Below are 18,471 nucleotides of genomic sequence, written 5' to 3' on the forward strand. Positions count from 1 at the left end.
ATCCTGCAAATGATATGAAATGATATTAGAAACTAATTTTTACAGTTACATTCATTGAAACTCACATAAAGCAGCTGAAATAAGATTTTAGGTACAGCTGTGAATATAATGAAATAGAAAACATTGATAAACAAATAAACAGAGAAATAAAATAATTCAGACTTAAAAATCTAACATCCTTCATTTTATGATCCTCAGAATACATATTATTATATGAATATGATGTGTTTTTCTAGTAGATTATTAAAAGACAATGCCCAGCATGAAAAAACACGTATGTGACTTCAAATGAACACTAACGTAACGTAGCTTAACAACGTTAATGAAAACTCACCCCATAAGAAGATTAGAGGTTTGGGGGAGCTTTCTTCATGTCGTCATCTCAGTAACTACTGTGTCTGTTCCACTCAAGGTGTCCAGTTATTTTTCATGTCCTGACACTTTTTTGGGCCGCTAACTAATCCATCCGTTTGTTGTTCAATAATTCTGGAGAAAGTTTAAATGCTAACGCATTAGCGATAAAGTCCGCTAGCTTAAATGTTAACACATTAGCAATAAAATCAGCTAGTTTAAATGCTTACACGCTAGCGATAGAGACCGCAAGCTTAAATGCTAACGTGTAAGCAATACAGTCAACTATCGTTAATGCTAGCATGACATTCGGGGTCAGCCCGTGGCCAAGTGGAAAGGGAACTGGGCTTGTAACTGGAGGGTCGCCGGTTCAAGTACCAGGTCAAAAGGGCTAGAGTACTCCTGAGCAAGGTACCCAAACCCCTGGGCGCAACTCAGTGTGGCGGCACACTGCTCCTAATTCAAGGATGGATCAAATGCAGAGAAATAATAATTTCCTTAAGGAGATTAATAAAGTATAAGATTTAGATCTTGATAAAGTCCACAAGCTTAAATGCTAACGTGATATCAATAAAGTCCACAAGCTTAAATGCTAACGTGATATCGATAAAGTCCACAAGCTTAAATGCTAACGTGATATCGATAAAGTCCACTAGCTTAAATGCTAACGTGATATCGATAAAGTCCACGAGCTTAAATGCTAACGTGATATCGATAAAGTCCACAAGCTTAAATGCTAACGTGATATCGATAAAGTCCACAAGCTTAAATGCTAACGTGATATCGATAAAGTCCACTAGCTTAAATGCTAACGTGATATCGATAAAGTCCACAAGCTTAAATGCTAACGTGATATCGATAAAGTCCACTAGCTTAAATGCTAACGTGATATCGATAAAGTCCACAAGCTTAAATGCTAACGTGATATCGATAAAGTCCACAAGCTTAAATGCTAACGTGATATCGATAAAGTCCACTAGCTTAAATGCTAACGTGATATCGATAAAGTCCACGAGCTTAAATGCTAACGTGATATCGATAAAGTCCACTAGCTTAAATGCTAACGTGATATCGATAAAGTCCACGAGCTTAAATGCTAACGTGATATCGATAAAGTCCACAAGCTTAAATGCTAACGTGATATCGATAAAGTCCACAAGCTTAAATGCTAACGTGATATCGATAAAGTCCACTAGCTTAAATGCTAACATGATATCGATAAAGTCCACGAGCTTAAATGCTAACGTGATATCGATAAAGTCCACTAGCTTAAATGCTAACGTGATATCGACAAAGTCCACTATCTTAAATGCTAACGTGATATCGATAAAGTCCACTAGCTTAAATGCTAACATGTTAGCCAGAAGCCTCTGTCTTTGTTAAGAATTACATGATTGTGCTGTAACAGCCACGATTTAGTCTGTTTCTCGTCCTTCTTCGCCGTTAAGTAGCAGTAACAGTAATAAGCAGCAGTCAAAGTGAAAAACAACTCTAATTCAAATACAAATGATGAGCGATACTGTGATTTGAATCATGCAGTGGCTTCATTGAAACTTCAACTTGCATCATTTTGAACTAAATAATGATGATAATAAATTGTTGACTCGGTTTGTGCTGATGTGACCTCTGCTTCTGATTAAGTCTGAAATATTCCTCCTGTCCCTGATGATGAAATAAAGAAGGGAAGTGTTTGAAGTTTTAATTGAGGTGTTTGAGTTCAGTGTCAGACATGAGCTTCCTCTTTCTTCATTAAGTAAAAAGAAAAAGAAAAAGAGGAGGCAACATGGGAGGAGAACGTCCTCGTAGCTCTGACCTCTGACCTCTGGAGAAGCTCCACAGAAAGGAGCCTTTGATTTCTCGGGGCCGGGAAAGTGATATTCGTGATAAGTTTAAAAACCTCCTTCATTTCTCTCTAATCATCTTTGTCTTAATTGTCTTCACTTCCTCTCTTTGTCCCAGTTGTGCTTTGAACAACATTTGAATGAAAATCCTCGGCGATCTGGATGTTGATATTTTCCTTTTTTCTAATTGTTTGCTTTTCTTTGAATGAATTTTCTTTGGTGGTCGTCGTCCAAACCCACTGACTTAGTGGAATAATAATTAACCATAATAATAATAATCTTCATGCTATTTTACCACTGAGTCAGCGTTTAAACAAAGATAAAGAGACAAAGAAATGTGTTAATTATGCATTTATGAACACTGTTATTTCTGTTTGTAAGGATCTTATAGGGTATTTTAAGTGAATTATTAATGGTTAATTACAGCATTTTTAAAGGACTTTGAAATAAATTATAATAAAGTGTTTTCTAAATAATTTAATAATGTTTTTTTAATGAAATAAAGGATTAAAAGAAAGCAAAAATTAAATGTTCCAGAGTCGAGGAGCATAAGCGCTAAATTGACTTTTAATAAAGGACTTCATACAGAACGGCCTCCATTAAAAAATAAATCATTCTCAAATTAAAAAAAAAAGAGTTTTAAACATATCTTTAAGTTTGCATTGTTTCATATGTTCTATTAAAAAGCTCTGATTAAATCACAGCGAGTGTTAGAAACGATTGATTTTTAATGTCAACCTGCTTCAGGGATTAATGGAGCGACAGAGAGTGCACGTGCATTCCAATCCACTCCCATTTCATGCTTTGTCAACTCTGGGATGGAGTCATTCCAGGCGGACTGGACTCAGGAGTTGCTGCCTGTAGTGACACGGCAGCACTGAGCCACAGGAGGAAGTGCTGAGCAGGTTTGTCATTAACCCAGGAGACCTCAATTACACCCACACTGACCTTTACACACACACACACACACACACACAGTTCAGCATGATCTACATATACTGGTTATCTACATACGCTTTATTTACACACTATTTATTTACATATTAACTGTCCAGACACTCCATCTAGCTCACAGGACATTAACTTCATATCTTAATAAAGATCAGTACTGGTTTCTATTTGGGTTCCATTCCTTTAAGAGATTTAAAAATGTTTTTTTGTTGTTGATATTATGAGTTAATAAATGAATTTAGTCTTAAGCTTCAGCAGGTTCTTTTTCCAGTCACAGAGTTTGAGAAATTTAGAAAGTAACTACTTTTTCAAGAACAAAACAAACTGAAATGATTATTCGCTTATTGACACATGAGAGTTTGGCCTTGTTTTGCCATTTCTGTTTTATTATTTCTCTCTATTTTTCATTTATTTTTTCTACATGCGTAGGATTTTAGTTTGTATCAGATTCAACATTTTTGTCTTTGCGATATTTAATCAAGTGATTTTCACCAGTGTCAATAGTTTCAACATGAACTCACCTCTGATGACATTGTTAATATCATCAGTGAGGTAAGTGACCTCTCAGTGACCTCTCAGTGACCTCTCAGTGACCTCTAAAACGACTCAGTGTCAAAGCTAAATGCCAGCTGTTAAACGTGAAGCAGCGTCTGAGCCTCACTCTGTCCTCAGAGATTCACACGTTCACCAGAATGAGTGAAAAGACGTCTGTCGATCTTTAGCAGCTGAACATTTGCTCCACTGACCTGATCCTGCTCTTAAATCTCACCTCAAAATCCAATTTTCATGGATTTCTTCTTGGCGCAGCAGTTAGTGTCCTCTGTCGTCTCTCCACTAAACTTAATGATGCCATTTTATTGATTCTTTATTGTTGGCTGTAATTTTTTAAGCAGCTTTATTTTCTCACACTAAACATTTCAGATGACAATATTGCAGTTTTATAACGAACATGCTGTTGTGTTTTATTCTTCCTCTTAAAAAAGACAAGAGCCATAAAAGGCATGATGACTCTGACTGTGGCGTCGCTTTTCCCTCGCTCAGCAGCTCAGTCATGTGCTCATAGTTAATCATGTGTGCATCAATATTTCATTCTAATTAATAAGTCTTTGAGAGCAGGGTTATTGCTGAGTGTGTCCCGCTGTATTAGACACAGAAGCTGCTGATGAATCAATTATGTTTCTGCTTGTTATTGGAACTAACTGCAGACATGTTCTTGGTGAAAGGTCACGAGCAGCATGATTAAGTCAGTGAGAACGAGCCTCTGCAGCTCCTGCAGCTCCTGCAGCTCCTGCAGCTCCTGCAGCTCCTGCAGCTCCTGCAGCTCCTGCAGCTCCTGCAGCTCCTGCAGCTCCTGCAGCTCCTGCAGCTCCTGCAGCTCCTGCAGCTGCACAGGTCACACAGAGAAGAGGACGCCGATGCCTTCACGTTAAAAACCTGGAAAAGCCGCAGCTGCTGTCCAGACTTTGAGCTTCCAGACAAATTAAAGACACAAAATCAGCTCCTGTAGCTCACGTCACAACCAAAGCAACGCATCGTTGCCAGCAGGAGGCGCCGTTCATATTCAAAGACATATATAACCAGCAGCATATGTGTGGTCAGCATCGATGTTGTGAAATCAATGAAGTTTCCCAGCTTCACAGTTGACAGTAAAACTTAAAACTTTGTGCACTTCTTAACTTTAAGCCTTTTACTAACCTTCCAACGCTGATTAACGTAAATATCTTTTTTTTTAATTTGCTTATATTGCAACGTGTAAGTGTTCTCTGGATGAAAAGTTTATCAGAAAGACTGTAAACACAGGAAACAGAGGTTTCACAGAGCGACTGGAGAACGACAAGACAACGACTGCAGAATGACAAGCGAACGACAGGAGAACAACAGGAGAATGACTGCAGAACGACAAGAGAACGACAGGAGAACAACAAGAGAATGACTGGAGAACGACAGGAGAACAACCAGAGAATGAGTGCATAACGACAACAGAACAACTGGAGAACGACAAGCGAACAACAGGAGAACAACAGGAGAATGACTGCAGAACGACAAGAGAACGACAGGAGAACAACAAGAGAACGACTGGAGAACGACAGGAGAACAACCAGAGAATGACTGCAGAACGACAAGAGAATGGTAGGAAAATGACAGGAGAATCACTGCATAACGACAAGAGAACGACAGGAGAACGACAGGAGAACAACAAGAGAACGACAAGAGAACAACAGGAGAACGACAGGAGAATCACTGCAGAACGACAAGCGAACGACAGGAGAATGACTGCAGAACGACAAGAGAACGACAGGAGAACAACAAGAGAATCACTGCAGAATGACAAGCGAACGACTGCAGAATGACTGCAGAACGACAAGAGAACAACAAGAGAACGACTGGAGAACGACAGGAGAACAACCAGAGAATGACTGCAGAACGACAAGAGAATGGTAGGAGAATGACAGGAGAATCACTGCAGAACGACAAGCAAACAACAGGAGAATGGCTGCATAGCGACAAGAGAACGACAAGAGAACAACAAGAGAATGACTGCAGAATGACAAGAGAACAACAAGAGAACGACAAGAGAACAACAGGAGAACGACAGGAGAATCACTGCAGAACCACAAGCGAACGACAGGAGAATGACTGCAGAACGACAAGAGAACGACAGGAGAACAACAAGAGAATGACCGCAGAACGACAAGAGAACAACAGGAGAACAACAGGAGAACAACCAGAGAATGACTGCAGAATGACAAGAGAACGACTGGAGAACGACAGGAGAATCACTGCAGAACGACAAGCAAAAGACAGGAGAATGACTGCAGAACGACAAGGGAATGACTGCAGAATGACAAGAGAGCGACTGGAGAACGACAAGAGAACGACTGGAGAACAGGAGAATAACAGGAGAATGACAAAGATAACGACTGGAGAATGACAGGAGAACAACCAGAGAACGACAGGAGAATCACTGCAGAACGACAAGAGAACGACAGGAGAATAACAAGAGAAGGACTGCAGAACGACAAGAGAACGACTGTAGAACAACAGGAGAATGACAAGAGAACGACTGGAGAACAACAGGAGAATCACTGCACAACAACAAGCAAACGACAGGAGAACAACAGGAGAATGACTGCAGAATGACAAGAGAACGACAGGACAATGACAGGACAACGACAGGAGAACAACCAGAGAATGACTGCATAATGACAACAGAACAATTGGAGAACGACAAGCGAACAACAGGAGAACAACAGGAGAATGACTGCAGAACAACAAGAGAACGACAGGAGAACAACAAGAGAATGACTGCAGAACGACTGGACAACGATAGGACAACGACCAGAGAATGACTGCATAACGACAACAGAACAACTGGAGAACGACACGCGAACAACAGGAGAACAACAGGAGAATGACTGCAGAATGACTGCAGAACGACAAGAGAACAACAAGAGAATGACTGGAGAACTACAGGAGAACAACCACAGAATGACTGCAGAACGACAAGAGAATGGTAGGAGAATGACAGGAGAATCACTGCAGAACGACAAGCAAACAACAAGAGAATGACTGCATAGCGACAAGAGAACGACAAGAGAACAACAAGAGAATGACTGCAGAATGACAAGAGAACAACTGGAGAACGACAGGAGAATCACTGCAGAACGTCAAGCGAACGACAGGAGAATGACTGCAGAACGACAAGAGAACGACAGGAGAACAACAAGAGAATGACTGCAGAACGACAAGAGAACAACTGTAAGAACAACAGGAGAATCACTGCAGAACGACAAGAGAACAACAGGAGAACGACTGCAGAACAACTGGAGAATGACTGGAGAACGACTGGAGAATGACAGGAGAACAACAAGAGAATGACTGCAGAACGACAGGAGAACGACAGGAGAACAACTGGAGAACGACAAGAGAAGACTGGAGAACAACAGGAGAACGACAGGAGAATGACAAGAGAATGACTTCAAAACGACAAGTGAATGACAGGAGAACAACAAGAGAATGGCTGCAGAACGACTGGAGAACGACAAGAGAGCGACTGGAGAACTGCGAGAGTACAACTGGAGAATAACAGGAGAATGACTGCAGAACGACAAGAGAACGACTGGAGAACAACAGGAGAACGACTGGAGAACAACAGGAGACCGACAAGAGAACGACTGGAGAACAATAAGAGAATGACAAGAGAACGACTCTTCATGTTCATAAACTCTTCATGTTCAAAAACTCTTCATCTTCCTAAACTCTTCATGTTCATAAACTCTTCATGTTCATAAACTCTTCATATTCATAAACTCTTTATCTTCATAAACTCTTCATGTTCATAAACTCTTCATATTTATAAACTCTTCATGTTCATAAACTCTTCATATTCATAAACTCTTCATCTTCATAAACTCTTCATATTCATAAACTCTTCATGTTCATAAACTCTTCATGTTCATAAACTCTTCATATTCATAAACTCTTCATGTTCATAAACTCTTCATGTTCATAAACTCTTCATCTTCATAAACTCTTCATATTTCTAAACTCTTCATGTTCATAAACTCTTCATATTCATAAACTCTTTATCTTCATAAACTCTTCATGTTCATAAACTCTTCATATTTATAAACTCTTCATGTTCATAAACTCTTCATCTTCATAAACTCTTCATCTTCATAAACTCTTCATCTTCATAAACTCTTCATGTTCATAAACTCTTCATCTTCATAAACTCTTCATATTCATAAACTCTTCATATTTCTAAACTCTTCATGTTCATAAACTCTTCATATTTCTAAACTCTTCATATTTCTAAACTCTTCATGTTCATAAACTCTTCATGTTCATTAACTGTTCGTCTTCATAAACTCAGTTCCTGTGAGGATATTATCGTTATTACTACATTTATCTTATAGATTCTTCTGCGTTCACTGAGCTTTGCGCTGCATTTTTGTTTGTTTACATTTTTGCAAACTCGCAACATTAAAGGAAATGTTGAATCAGCTGTTTTTATCTTAGTGAATACCTATAATATGTATCACAGTATCATTTTCCTCAATAGTGACATTAAACTATATCTATATTTCTATAATGATTGTTTTACCTCAGATTTGCTATAGTTGTTGCTTTTGTCCATAAAAGACGTGCTTTATTTGATTTGTCTGTGTTGTTTTAATATGTTTTCCTCTGTTTCCTGCTGTGAGACTAAAGTCCCTGTCAAATAAAAGCATCACACTGTATGTTTACATACGTACATGTATGTACATGAATGTACATGTACGTATGTAAACATACGTTATGTTCAATGGTAAATAATTCAGTTCAGTTTTATTTCCATGGCAGAAGATCAGAATAACTAAAAATGAAAGAGAAGAACAAAAACATGAATAAAAGATCATGAAAGACAATCATGGCAGTGTTTCCACGTGTGTGAGCTGTGACATCCAATAATAATCCTGACATCCCATAATAATCCTGAGGTTTGACAATAGCAAAATATCAACATTCACTCTATTATTTAGTGGAGGGACGAATTTCACTGTAAAGCTGTGAAAGTGCATCACTGCCTTCACTGTTTATTCTGTCTCTTTTACATTTGAGTTGGTTAAACCTTCAGAGACACAAACAGTTTCCTTTGATACTTTGATACAAATGTATGGAAATAAAACTCTGTTCGTGAGACAACTTCCACAAACTAAAGAAACTGTATGCTGAGTTCTATTTGACTCAGAACTAGGAAGTCAGACCTGGGAGTGACGTCACCGAGGTTTCGAGTTGGAATTCCGACTTCAGGAATGTCGTCTGAACTCAGAAATGATGAATTTAAATCATTAAAATCAGATGATTTCAATCCAGATATTAAGTTAAAAGTTTTTTTTTCATTAACCTCTTTACTCATGATGGTTAAATACAGGTTTTTTTATACGTTTATGTTCAGATTGTCATATTATTACGATGGAAATTTATGAGATTAAAGTTGTGAGAATAAAGTCTTAATTTACAAGATTAAAGTCGTAAATTTATGTGATTAAAGTTGTAAATTTACCAGAATAAGGTTGTGATATTCTGACCTGTTGTTTTAGAGAGAAGAAAACACATCTTTTCCGCAGAAAGAAGCAGATTTAGGACTTTATTCTCATAAATTTAGGACTTTATTCTGGTAAATTTAGGACTTAATTCTGGTAAATTTAGGATTTAGGACTTTAATCTCGTAAATGTAGGACTTTATTCTGGTAAATTTAGGATTTAGGACTTTAATCTCATAAATTTAGGACTTTATTCTGGTAAATTTAGGATTTAGGACTTTAATCTTGTAAATTTAGAACTTTATTCTTGTAAATTTACTACTTTATTCTTGTAAATTTAGGACTTTATTCTTGTAAATTTAAGACTTTATTCTCGTAAATTTAGGATTTTATTCTCATAAATTTAGGACTTTAATCTTGTAAATTTAGGACTTTATTCTTGTAAATTTACTACTTTATTCTTGTAAATTTAGGACTTTATTCTTGTAAATTTAAGACTTTATTCTTGTAAATTTAGGATTTTATTCTCGTAAATTTAGGATTTTATTCTTGTAAATTTAGGACTTTAAACTTGTTAATTCAGGACTTTAATCTTGTAAATTTAGGACTTTAATCTTGTAAATTTACGACTTTAGTCTTGTAAATTTAGGACTTTATTCTTGTAAAATTTACGACTTTAATCTCGTAAATTTACGACTTTAATCTCGTAAATTTAGGACTTTAATCTCGTAAATTTACGACTCTATTCTCATAAATTTACGACTCTAATCTCGAAGTCTGTGAATTTTTTTTTTCTTAATGTGGGCCTAATACTCCATCGTATATTATAACGTGAATGAGCAGTGTCACCTTTCACCTCACATCCGTGTCACATTTTCAAGGTAAAGCCCGGTGATATAATCTCACTGCAGCGCTGCATGTTTGGATAATCCAGCATTAACCTGCTGCTGCTCTGATGTATTCAGCAGGCGTTTACAGTATCTCTCTCTCTCTCTGCCTGTGATGAATGACACTCGTCTCAGAGCAGTTAACTAACAATTCTCCATTAATCTGAGTCTGTGGCTGCTGTCACTGCCGGGCACCGCCGCCCACTCCACGCACGCCTCTCCTATCATTTCCACCAAAGAAAACCCTCGTCTCCAGGCCACGCACTCAGGCAGCAGAGCTGCTGTCACCATGGCAACGGGCAGAGACACGAGGCCTCCGCGCTTATGTAATTAGGCCGTTACAGGAAATTGAAAGAGGCGGCGATCACCACAGGTGTTTCCTGTGCACGAGGAGTCCAGGTTTTATTTCATTTGTTCACATTAACATCACTTCATTAACACACTTATACTATATATACTTTATATATACGTATACTTTTAATCCAAAGAGTCACTTAAAATCCTGATGAAATGCCAGATTTACAACAACACCAACAGTGTTGCTGCAGTTTGCTCAGATATAAGCAGTCTCTTATCTGCAGCTAAATCAGCTGTTCTTTTGTCATTTTACACCCATTTAGATCAAATATAGACATACATATGTATATATATACATATATGTATGTATACTATATCCATGAGTAGAAGATTTTTCAGTGCTGTTTTTCATTTACTGTAACATTGTCCTTTTGTAACATTGTCCTATTGTAACATTGTCCTATTGTAACATTGTCCTATTGTAACATTGCAACAGAACAACAGTTTCATGACGATATCTGAAATGATTGATATCTTTGAAATGGTTTAATTGTATAATCAGATCAGGTGACTTTTGATGTGAGGGGCTGCTCATGCAGGTGGCAGCCGTTGCTATGGTAACACCTGCCATCCACACTTCTGATGATCTGATGATGCACTTACTCACGTTTACCAATTTCACTTTCAGGTTCACTCGTCTGAAGCTAAGGAAACTCCTGCACACACACACACACACATGAGCTGTGTGTGTGAATAATAAAATAAAACTGGTTTATTTGTTAACGTTGAGGTGAACATTTGGAACATTTGTAGTTGATTCATCACCTGTGAACAGTTTTAAGTCAGAGTCAGAGTTTTTTTCTCAGACTCATGGATGTGAACCGTGTCCTCGTAGGTGACATGAGAGCAGAGTGTGGGTGTTTGTTAGTGGAAGGTAAACTCACTCTGCCAGCTCCTCAAGGCTGCGATACACGTCATCTTCATTTACAGCAGTGTCCTCTGATGGAAACGGCCTGAAACACACACACACACACACACACACACACACAGAGAGAGTGAGACAGTGAGTGAGTGAGTGAGTGAGGAGAGGACAGGTAAAGTCTGTTCATCTGTCAGTTTGTCACTCTGTTCCTCTGCTGCACAACAACAGGAAACATTTCATCACAAACTGAATCAACAAAACACATCAGTGATGACAACGATAGATAGATAGATAGATAGATAGATAGATAGATAGATAGATAGATAGATAGATAGATAGAAAATCACTTCAAATAGTTAATAAAGTTCAATTTTTTTATCTTGTGCATAAATGACTTATTTAAATACACAGCGGCTGTTTGTTCTTTAATTATTTACACTTAAATAAGTTTCACTTGACTTCTGTCACATTGCAAAAGCAAAAGATTATATTAAGCTGGTGTGTGATTGGGTGGGAGGTGGTGGTGGGCGGAGCCAAATAACAAAACCATAAACAGTTTGTAGCCCGCACATGAAAATCATTGTGTTTGTTCTTAATCTCTGATGACATCATCATATTATCACTTAAAGCTCCACTATGTAACTTTTGTTACCAAAGCACTGCTAATGTCTTAACTTAACTTAACTTAACTTAAAGTTCTCCTTTAACATCCATCACTTCACCTCACTCATGTTTTTCAGTTGACTCGCGCAGAAGTTGTTTTACTTGTGTCTCCATCGCCCTGTGTCTCCACAGACACGAGTGACCCACACACACACACACACACAGAGTCATGTGGAGCTGAAAGAGTGAAACAAACCTCACACACTCCAGCTTTAAAACATGAATATATTCTTTTACATAATGCTCCTTTAACTCGTGTAACTTTAGGGGAAACTTCTGCAGCTTCAGGAGTTTAATATGAAAAATAATAAGCGAGTGAAAGCTCACAGTGTTATGAGGGAGTTTCCTCGAGAGGGCAGTAACACTCCCACATCTGACGCCGCCCTCCAATGAAATGAGCTGTATATTATAAGTTATTAATGGCGTCCCACAGGGCTGACTTTAATTACACAGTCGTTTGTGGAGACGAGCGCTCGTTCTGTTCTGACACTTTCATTTCTCTGTAACGGCGCCACCAGGTGTAATTTTAGCGTGTTGATAATTTCATCAGGTCTCCTCTGATGAGACGTCTCCTGACTCTTCACCACCACTGTGTGTGTGTGTGTGTGTGTGTGTCTGTTACACATCTGATTAACAAAATATGATTTGTTTTTATAACCTCATTTTCCCCATGAATCTATAAAGTATTTCGGACTTCCCGTGTGTGGACTGTTGTGTTGTGTTCTGTTAAATGTGAGCTTGTATCAGTGCTGTCAAACAATTCAAATATTCAATCGCGATCAATCGCGTTAATGTCATCGTTAACTCGCGATCAATCACGTTAATGTCATCGTTAACCCGTGACCAATCACGTTAATGTCATCGTTAACTCGTGATCAATCACGTTAATGTCATAGTTAACTTGCGATCAATCGCACTAATGTCATAGTTAACTCGCGATTAATCGCGTTAATGTCATCGTTAACTCGTGATCAATCGCATTAATGTCATAGTTAACTCGCGATCAATCGCACTAATGTCATAGTTAATAGAGTTGTTCCGATTCCGATACCAGTATCGGAAATGCCTCCGATACTGCCGAAAATGTGGGCATCGGTATCGGCGAGTACCGGAGTCCATGCACCGATCCGATACCACGTAATTTATTAGAGCTCCGTTAGCTCTGACACGGTTCTTCTTCGCTGCTCTCGAAACAGTTGCGCTGCCAGTGCTGCGGTGTGTGGACCAGAGTCAAAACAAACGTAAAAGCTAAAAAACAAAATAACATATCACTGGTAAAAATAAATGGTGTCCATTTGCTGTATTTGTTCATGTTTTACAGAGAGTTTAACCTGAGCCAAACCTTACCACCAATGATAATCATATCACAGGCATAGTATGATATATTTCTTTTTATAAACACACTGGTATCGGTATCGGTACTCTGTATCGGCCGATACCCACAGCACAAGTATCGGAATCGGTATCGGGAGGGAAAAAATAGTATCGGAACATCTCTAATAGTTAACTCGCGATCAATCGCATTAATGTCATAGTTAACTCGCGATTAATCGCATTAATGTCATAGTTAACTCGCGATCAATCGCATTAATGTCATAGTTAACTCGTGATTAATTGCACTACTGTCATAGTTAACTCGCAATCAATCGCATTAATGTCATAGTAAACTCGCGATTAATCGCATTAATGTCATAGTTAACTCGCGATTAATCGCATTAATGTCATAGTTAACTCGTGATTAATCGCACTAATGTCATAGTTAACTCGCGATTAATTGCATTAATGTCATAGTTAACTCGCGATTAATCGCACTAATGTCATAGTTAACTCGCGATCAATCGCATTAATGTCATAGTTAACTCGTGATTAATTGCACTACTGTCATAGTTAACTCGCAATCAATCGCATTAATGTCATAGTAAACTCGCGATTAATCGCATTAATGTCATAGTTAACTCGCGATTAATCGCATTAATGTCATAGTTAACTCGTGATTAATCGCACTAATGTCATAGTTAACTCGCGATTAATTGCATTAATGTCATAGTTAACTCGCGATTAATCGCACTAATGTCATAGTTAACTCGCGATTAATCGCATTACTGTCATAGTTAACTCGTGATTAATCGCATTAATGTCATAGTTAACTCGTGATTAATTGCATTACTGTCATAGTTAACTCGCGATTAATCGCATTAATGTCATAGTTAACTCGTGATTAATTGCATTACTGTCATAGTTAACTCGTGATTAATCGCACTAATCTCACTGATCAATATTTTCTGAAGCAAACAACTCATTGATTAATGGAGAGAATAATCCACAGATTAACTGATTATGGAATAAACTAAACATTTAGAATAAAGAAAACTGTGTGTGTGTGTGTGTGTGTGTAGTTTTTAAATGTAGCCAGCATCTGTTTAACCTCCAGTCAGCTGTCATTAAGGGGAAACATGTGCTTTTTAAGGTAAAATTAAAACATCTGAAATGTTTCCGCTGTCTTTCCGTATAAGAGTTAGTATAATTCATCATCATCTCTCACTGACAGATTACAGGCTGGATTATTGACCGTGAATATGGTTTAAATAAAGGTGAAGGAAACATGTGTGTCCTCACTCTCCTGCCTTCTCCTGTTAAAGCCAAACTTGTCCTCTTCTCTTGGCTGATGTTGTTGCACAGAGTGAAACTGCACAACAACAGTGTGGAGACGCAGTTTCACGTCCCACAGCTCGTCCTTGTTTCCGCTCAGCTCCATAAATCGCTGCTGCTCCTGATGCAGCTTCTGCTTCCTCCTGTCCTGTGTGTGTGCGTGTGTGTGTGTGTGTGCGCGCGTGTGTGTGTGTGCGTGTGTGTGTGTGTGTGTGTGTGTGTTCCCACTAAAAGCTTCTCCCTTTTTATCTCTCTTTCTTTTCTTGGCACGAGTAAATTCTCCTCACATCGTTTCCGTGTGAAATTAGCGCACGCCACACATGTTCAGTCTGCATGAATAAAAAAGGAGGCGTGGATGAGTCACGTGACCATTGCAACCCTGACAGTCAGTGGCGTGAGGGGGCGGAGCTTCATACGTGTGTTTGATTTGTTCACTGGAAACACTTGTTGTTGTTTTGTTGATAAAATGTTTGAATGATTTCTTTGTTTTATGGAGCAAAGAAATCAGAAAATATTCACATTTAAGAAGCAGAAAGATCACAAAAAAGCCTCTGTTTATTATTGACTTTAGAGAAATGCTAAAGTGAAGGGTCTGTATTTCAGGCTCCATGATCAGTCACAAGTGTTTCTTCACTAACAGACAGTGACAGTCGTTGGACGTCTTCATGTTTCCCAGAGTTCAAACTCATTCAAATCACACCATTTCCTTTGATCTGAACTCAAACGCGTGTCTCTCACACTCTGTGTCCCTGATCCTCACGTTCACTGTGACGCAGATCAGGGATGAAGCCTGAGACCGAGCTGAGGACAGTGGAGACAGAAGAGGACATAAGCCGTGAGACGCAGACAGAAGGTTCAGTGTCGTCGACACAGAGAGGCGAGAACACGAGGTCGCGACACGACAGAGGATCAGAGAGGAGGAAAAAAAAAAAAAAAACCTGCCACTGACGCTTGTTTTTCAGTGAAAGTTAAATCTGTCACAGACACAGCTTCAGATACTGTTACTGTCACATTTTATACATTAATATTTAATTCTTGCATCTTTTAGAGGGGAAATTAAAACAAGAATCGCACACACGACGTCATGCTGTGCAAAAACATTTGTAGAATAATGTAGATGATGAACCAACACAGAGGAAACACTGACACAGTCTGATCACAGTGAACAGCCGTCAGTGTCGTCTGTGTCGTCAGTCGTCAGTCGTCAGTGTCGTCAGTGTCGTCTGTGTCGTCAGTCGTCAGTCGTCAGTCGTCAGTGTCATCAGTGTCGTCAGTCGTCAGTGTCGTCAGTCGTCAGTGTCGTCAGTGCCGTCAGTGTCGTCAGTCGTCAGTGTCGTCTGTCGTCAGTGTCGTCTGTCGTCAGTGTCGTCTGTCGTCAGTGTCGTCTGTCGTCAGTGTCGTCAGTCGTCAGTGTCGTCAGTGCCGTCAGTGTCGTCAGTCGTCTGTGCCGTCAGTGTCGTCTGTGCCGTCAGTCGTCAGTGTCGTCTGTGCCGTCAGTGTCGTCTGTGCCGTCAGTGTCGTCAGTGCCGTCAGTGTCGTCTGTGCCGTCAGTGTCGTCTGTCGTCAGTGTCGTCTGTCGTCAGTGTCGTCAGTCGTCAGTGTCGTCAGTGCCGTCAGTGTCGTCAGTCGTCAGTGTCGTCTGTGCCGTCAGTGTCGTCTGTGCCGTCAGTCGTCAGTGTCGTCTGTGCCGTCAGTGTCGTCAGTCGTCAGTGTCGTCTGTGCTGTCAGTGTCGTCTGTCGTCAGTGTCGTCTGTGCCGTCAGTGTCGTCTGTCGTCAGTGTCGTCTGTCGTCAGTCGTCAGTGTCGTCAGTCGTCAGTGCCGTCAGTGCCGTCAGTGTCGTCAGTGCCGTCAGTGTCGTCAGTCGTCAGTGTCGTCTGTGCCGTCAGTGTCGTCTGTGCCGTCAGTCGTCAGTGTCGTCTGTGCCGTCAGTGTCGTCAGTCGTCAGTGTCGTCTGTGCCGTCAGTGTCGTCTGTGCCGTCAGTGTCGTCTGTGCCGTCAGTGTCGTCAGTGCCGTCAGTCGTCAGTGTCGTCTGTGCCGTCAGTGTCGTCAGTCGTCAGTGTCGTCTGTGCCGTCAGTGTCGTCTGTGCCGTCAGTGTCGTCTGTGCCGTCAGTGTCGTCAGTGCCGTCAGTGTCGTCTGTGCCGTCAGTGTCGTGTGTCGTCAGTCGTCAGTCGTCAGTGTCCAGATCAATGTTCGGCAACAGAACGTCGATGATGTCGCCCGTGGTAACATTTCACAGAGATTTAACAGCAGCAGCTTCTGCCGTCACTGACTTTAACCTGAGCAATTACAACTGTGTGTGTGTGTGTGTGTGTGTGTGCGTGTGCGTGTGCGTGTGTGTGTGCGTGTGTGTGTGTGTGTGTGTGTCCTCTGCTGTGGTTGAGTCAGTAAAGTTGACAGTAAGATTTCAGGAAACTTTCCTGATAACATTCCGGTGCTGACTTTGCTTCACCCTCCAGACTCTCAGCCCAGTTCGAGGCATTAAACACAGAATCTGAGTGTATTCTTAAAGCTGAACTCACGCTGACCTGCGACATGAACTGAAGCTCCGTTCAGATTAAAAATGATCATATCTCATTGTCTCTATTTTTCACTTCTACATCAGGTTTTTTTTTTAAACTCTGCTTTTATTCGATTTTGATTTCGATTCATGTTTTTAAAACCACTCTGAAACTTTGATTAATATATTATTATTCTTCCAATTATCACTAACGTGACCCTGTTTTCATTTGTCTTTACATGAGAATTTCAGACGTGTAGATTCAGTTTTAAATGAACTCTGAACTTTATATTTAATAAAAGGCAACATAAAAAAACTTATTATCACCTTTATTTCGTTCAATTGTCTTTATGATACTTTGACGTCTTAATCATAAGCTGTAAAAGCTGTAAAAGCTGTGGTGCCTTCATGAAGCGGACCTGCAGGGCAGTGTGTGTGTGTGTGTGTGTGTGTGTGTGTGTGTGTGTGTGTGGTCAGGCGTGTACGCCACTGACCGGAGCTGTGGAGCGAGACAGAAAACGTCTGTCAGGTCCGTGGACGTTTGTCTGCAGCTGACCTTTGTCACCGCAGAGGAGAACCTTTAAAAAAGGTCATCTGAGGTCAGTGAACATCCGTGTTGTGTAAATGCTGCGTTCATGCTAAACCAGAGAGCCTCGGACCTCGTCTCTCATTCTCCACGTCTTTGTTCACGACTGCGAAGCCTGAAGCACACGAACGACTCGAAGGATCTATTTCATCTCCAGATATTATCACTGAATCTGTGGATTGTTGTAATCACGATAAATCGCATTAATGTCATAGTTAACATTTGTATCTATTGTAAATGTCCCTTGATTTCTTTGTGTCCCATTATTTCTTCTCATTTTAATGCTCTTATCAACATAGAAAAGTGGATCTGCTTGCTTTGTGCAGATGTTTTTTTATTGAGACAATATCTCTGTCACCTGCATATTGTGACTTATTCCTCTTATTGTGAGAGCCGCACAATAATAAGAGAGGCTGTGTATCAGCCTGCAGTGTGTGAATAAAGCGAGCTAATCCGAGCTAAAGGAGCTAGCGGTCTTGGGTGGTCTCCTCACTACGGTTGGGGGGTCTGCCAGCTTGGTTGGTAACACTGCAGACATCATGACTTGGATGTGGGGAGTGCGTGGACAAATGATCCAGGCTGCGTTGGATACGGAGAGCCCGCTTGGAGACGGAGAAGCGCACAGCGCTCGCCATCCACTCACAACACAACGTTAGCTACTACTCTTTAGCCCAAACAAGTGTGTGCAGCGTGCCTGTTGTGTTGTGTTGTAGTTAAGACGCAAACATGATCAGATCTACTGCACATACTGTGAATCACAAAACAACACAATGACCACTATGTCAGTTTGTTGA

General features: G+C 40.0%; 1 protein-coding gene across 11 annotated transcripts in view; it reads right to left on the reverse strand.

Moving 5' to 3' along the window:
• vav2 (vav 2 guanine nucleotide exchange factor) overlaps positions 1 to 18,471 on the reverse strand; it is a 195,318-nt gene that overhangs the window by 40,034 nt on the left and 136,813 nt on the right. For all 11 annotated transcript variants that reach the window (XM_058616868.1, XM_058616869.1, XM_058616861.1 and 8 more), the window contains exon 4: positions 11,301 to 11,369. In XM_058616868.1, coding sequence (XP_058472851.1) covers positions 11,301 to 11,369 — 69 coding nt within the window. The remainder of the gene's footprint in view (positions 1 to 11,300; positions 11,370 to 18,471) is intronic.

Source organism: Solea solea, chromosome 19 (genome assembly GCF_958295425.1).
Source record: "Solea solea chromosome 19, fSolSol10.1, whole genome shotgun sequence".
Classification (NCBI taxonomy): Eukaryota; Metazoa; Chordata; class Actinopteri; order Pleuronectiformes; family Soleidae; genus Solea; species Solea solea.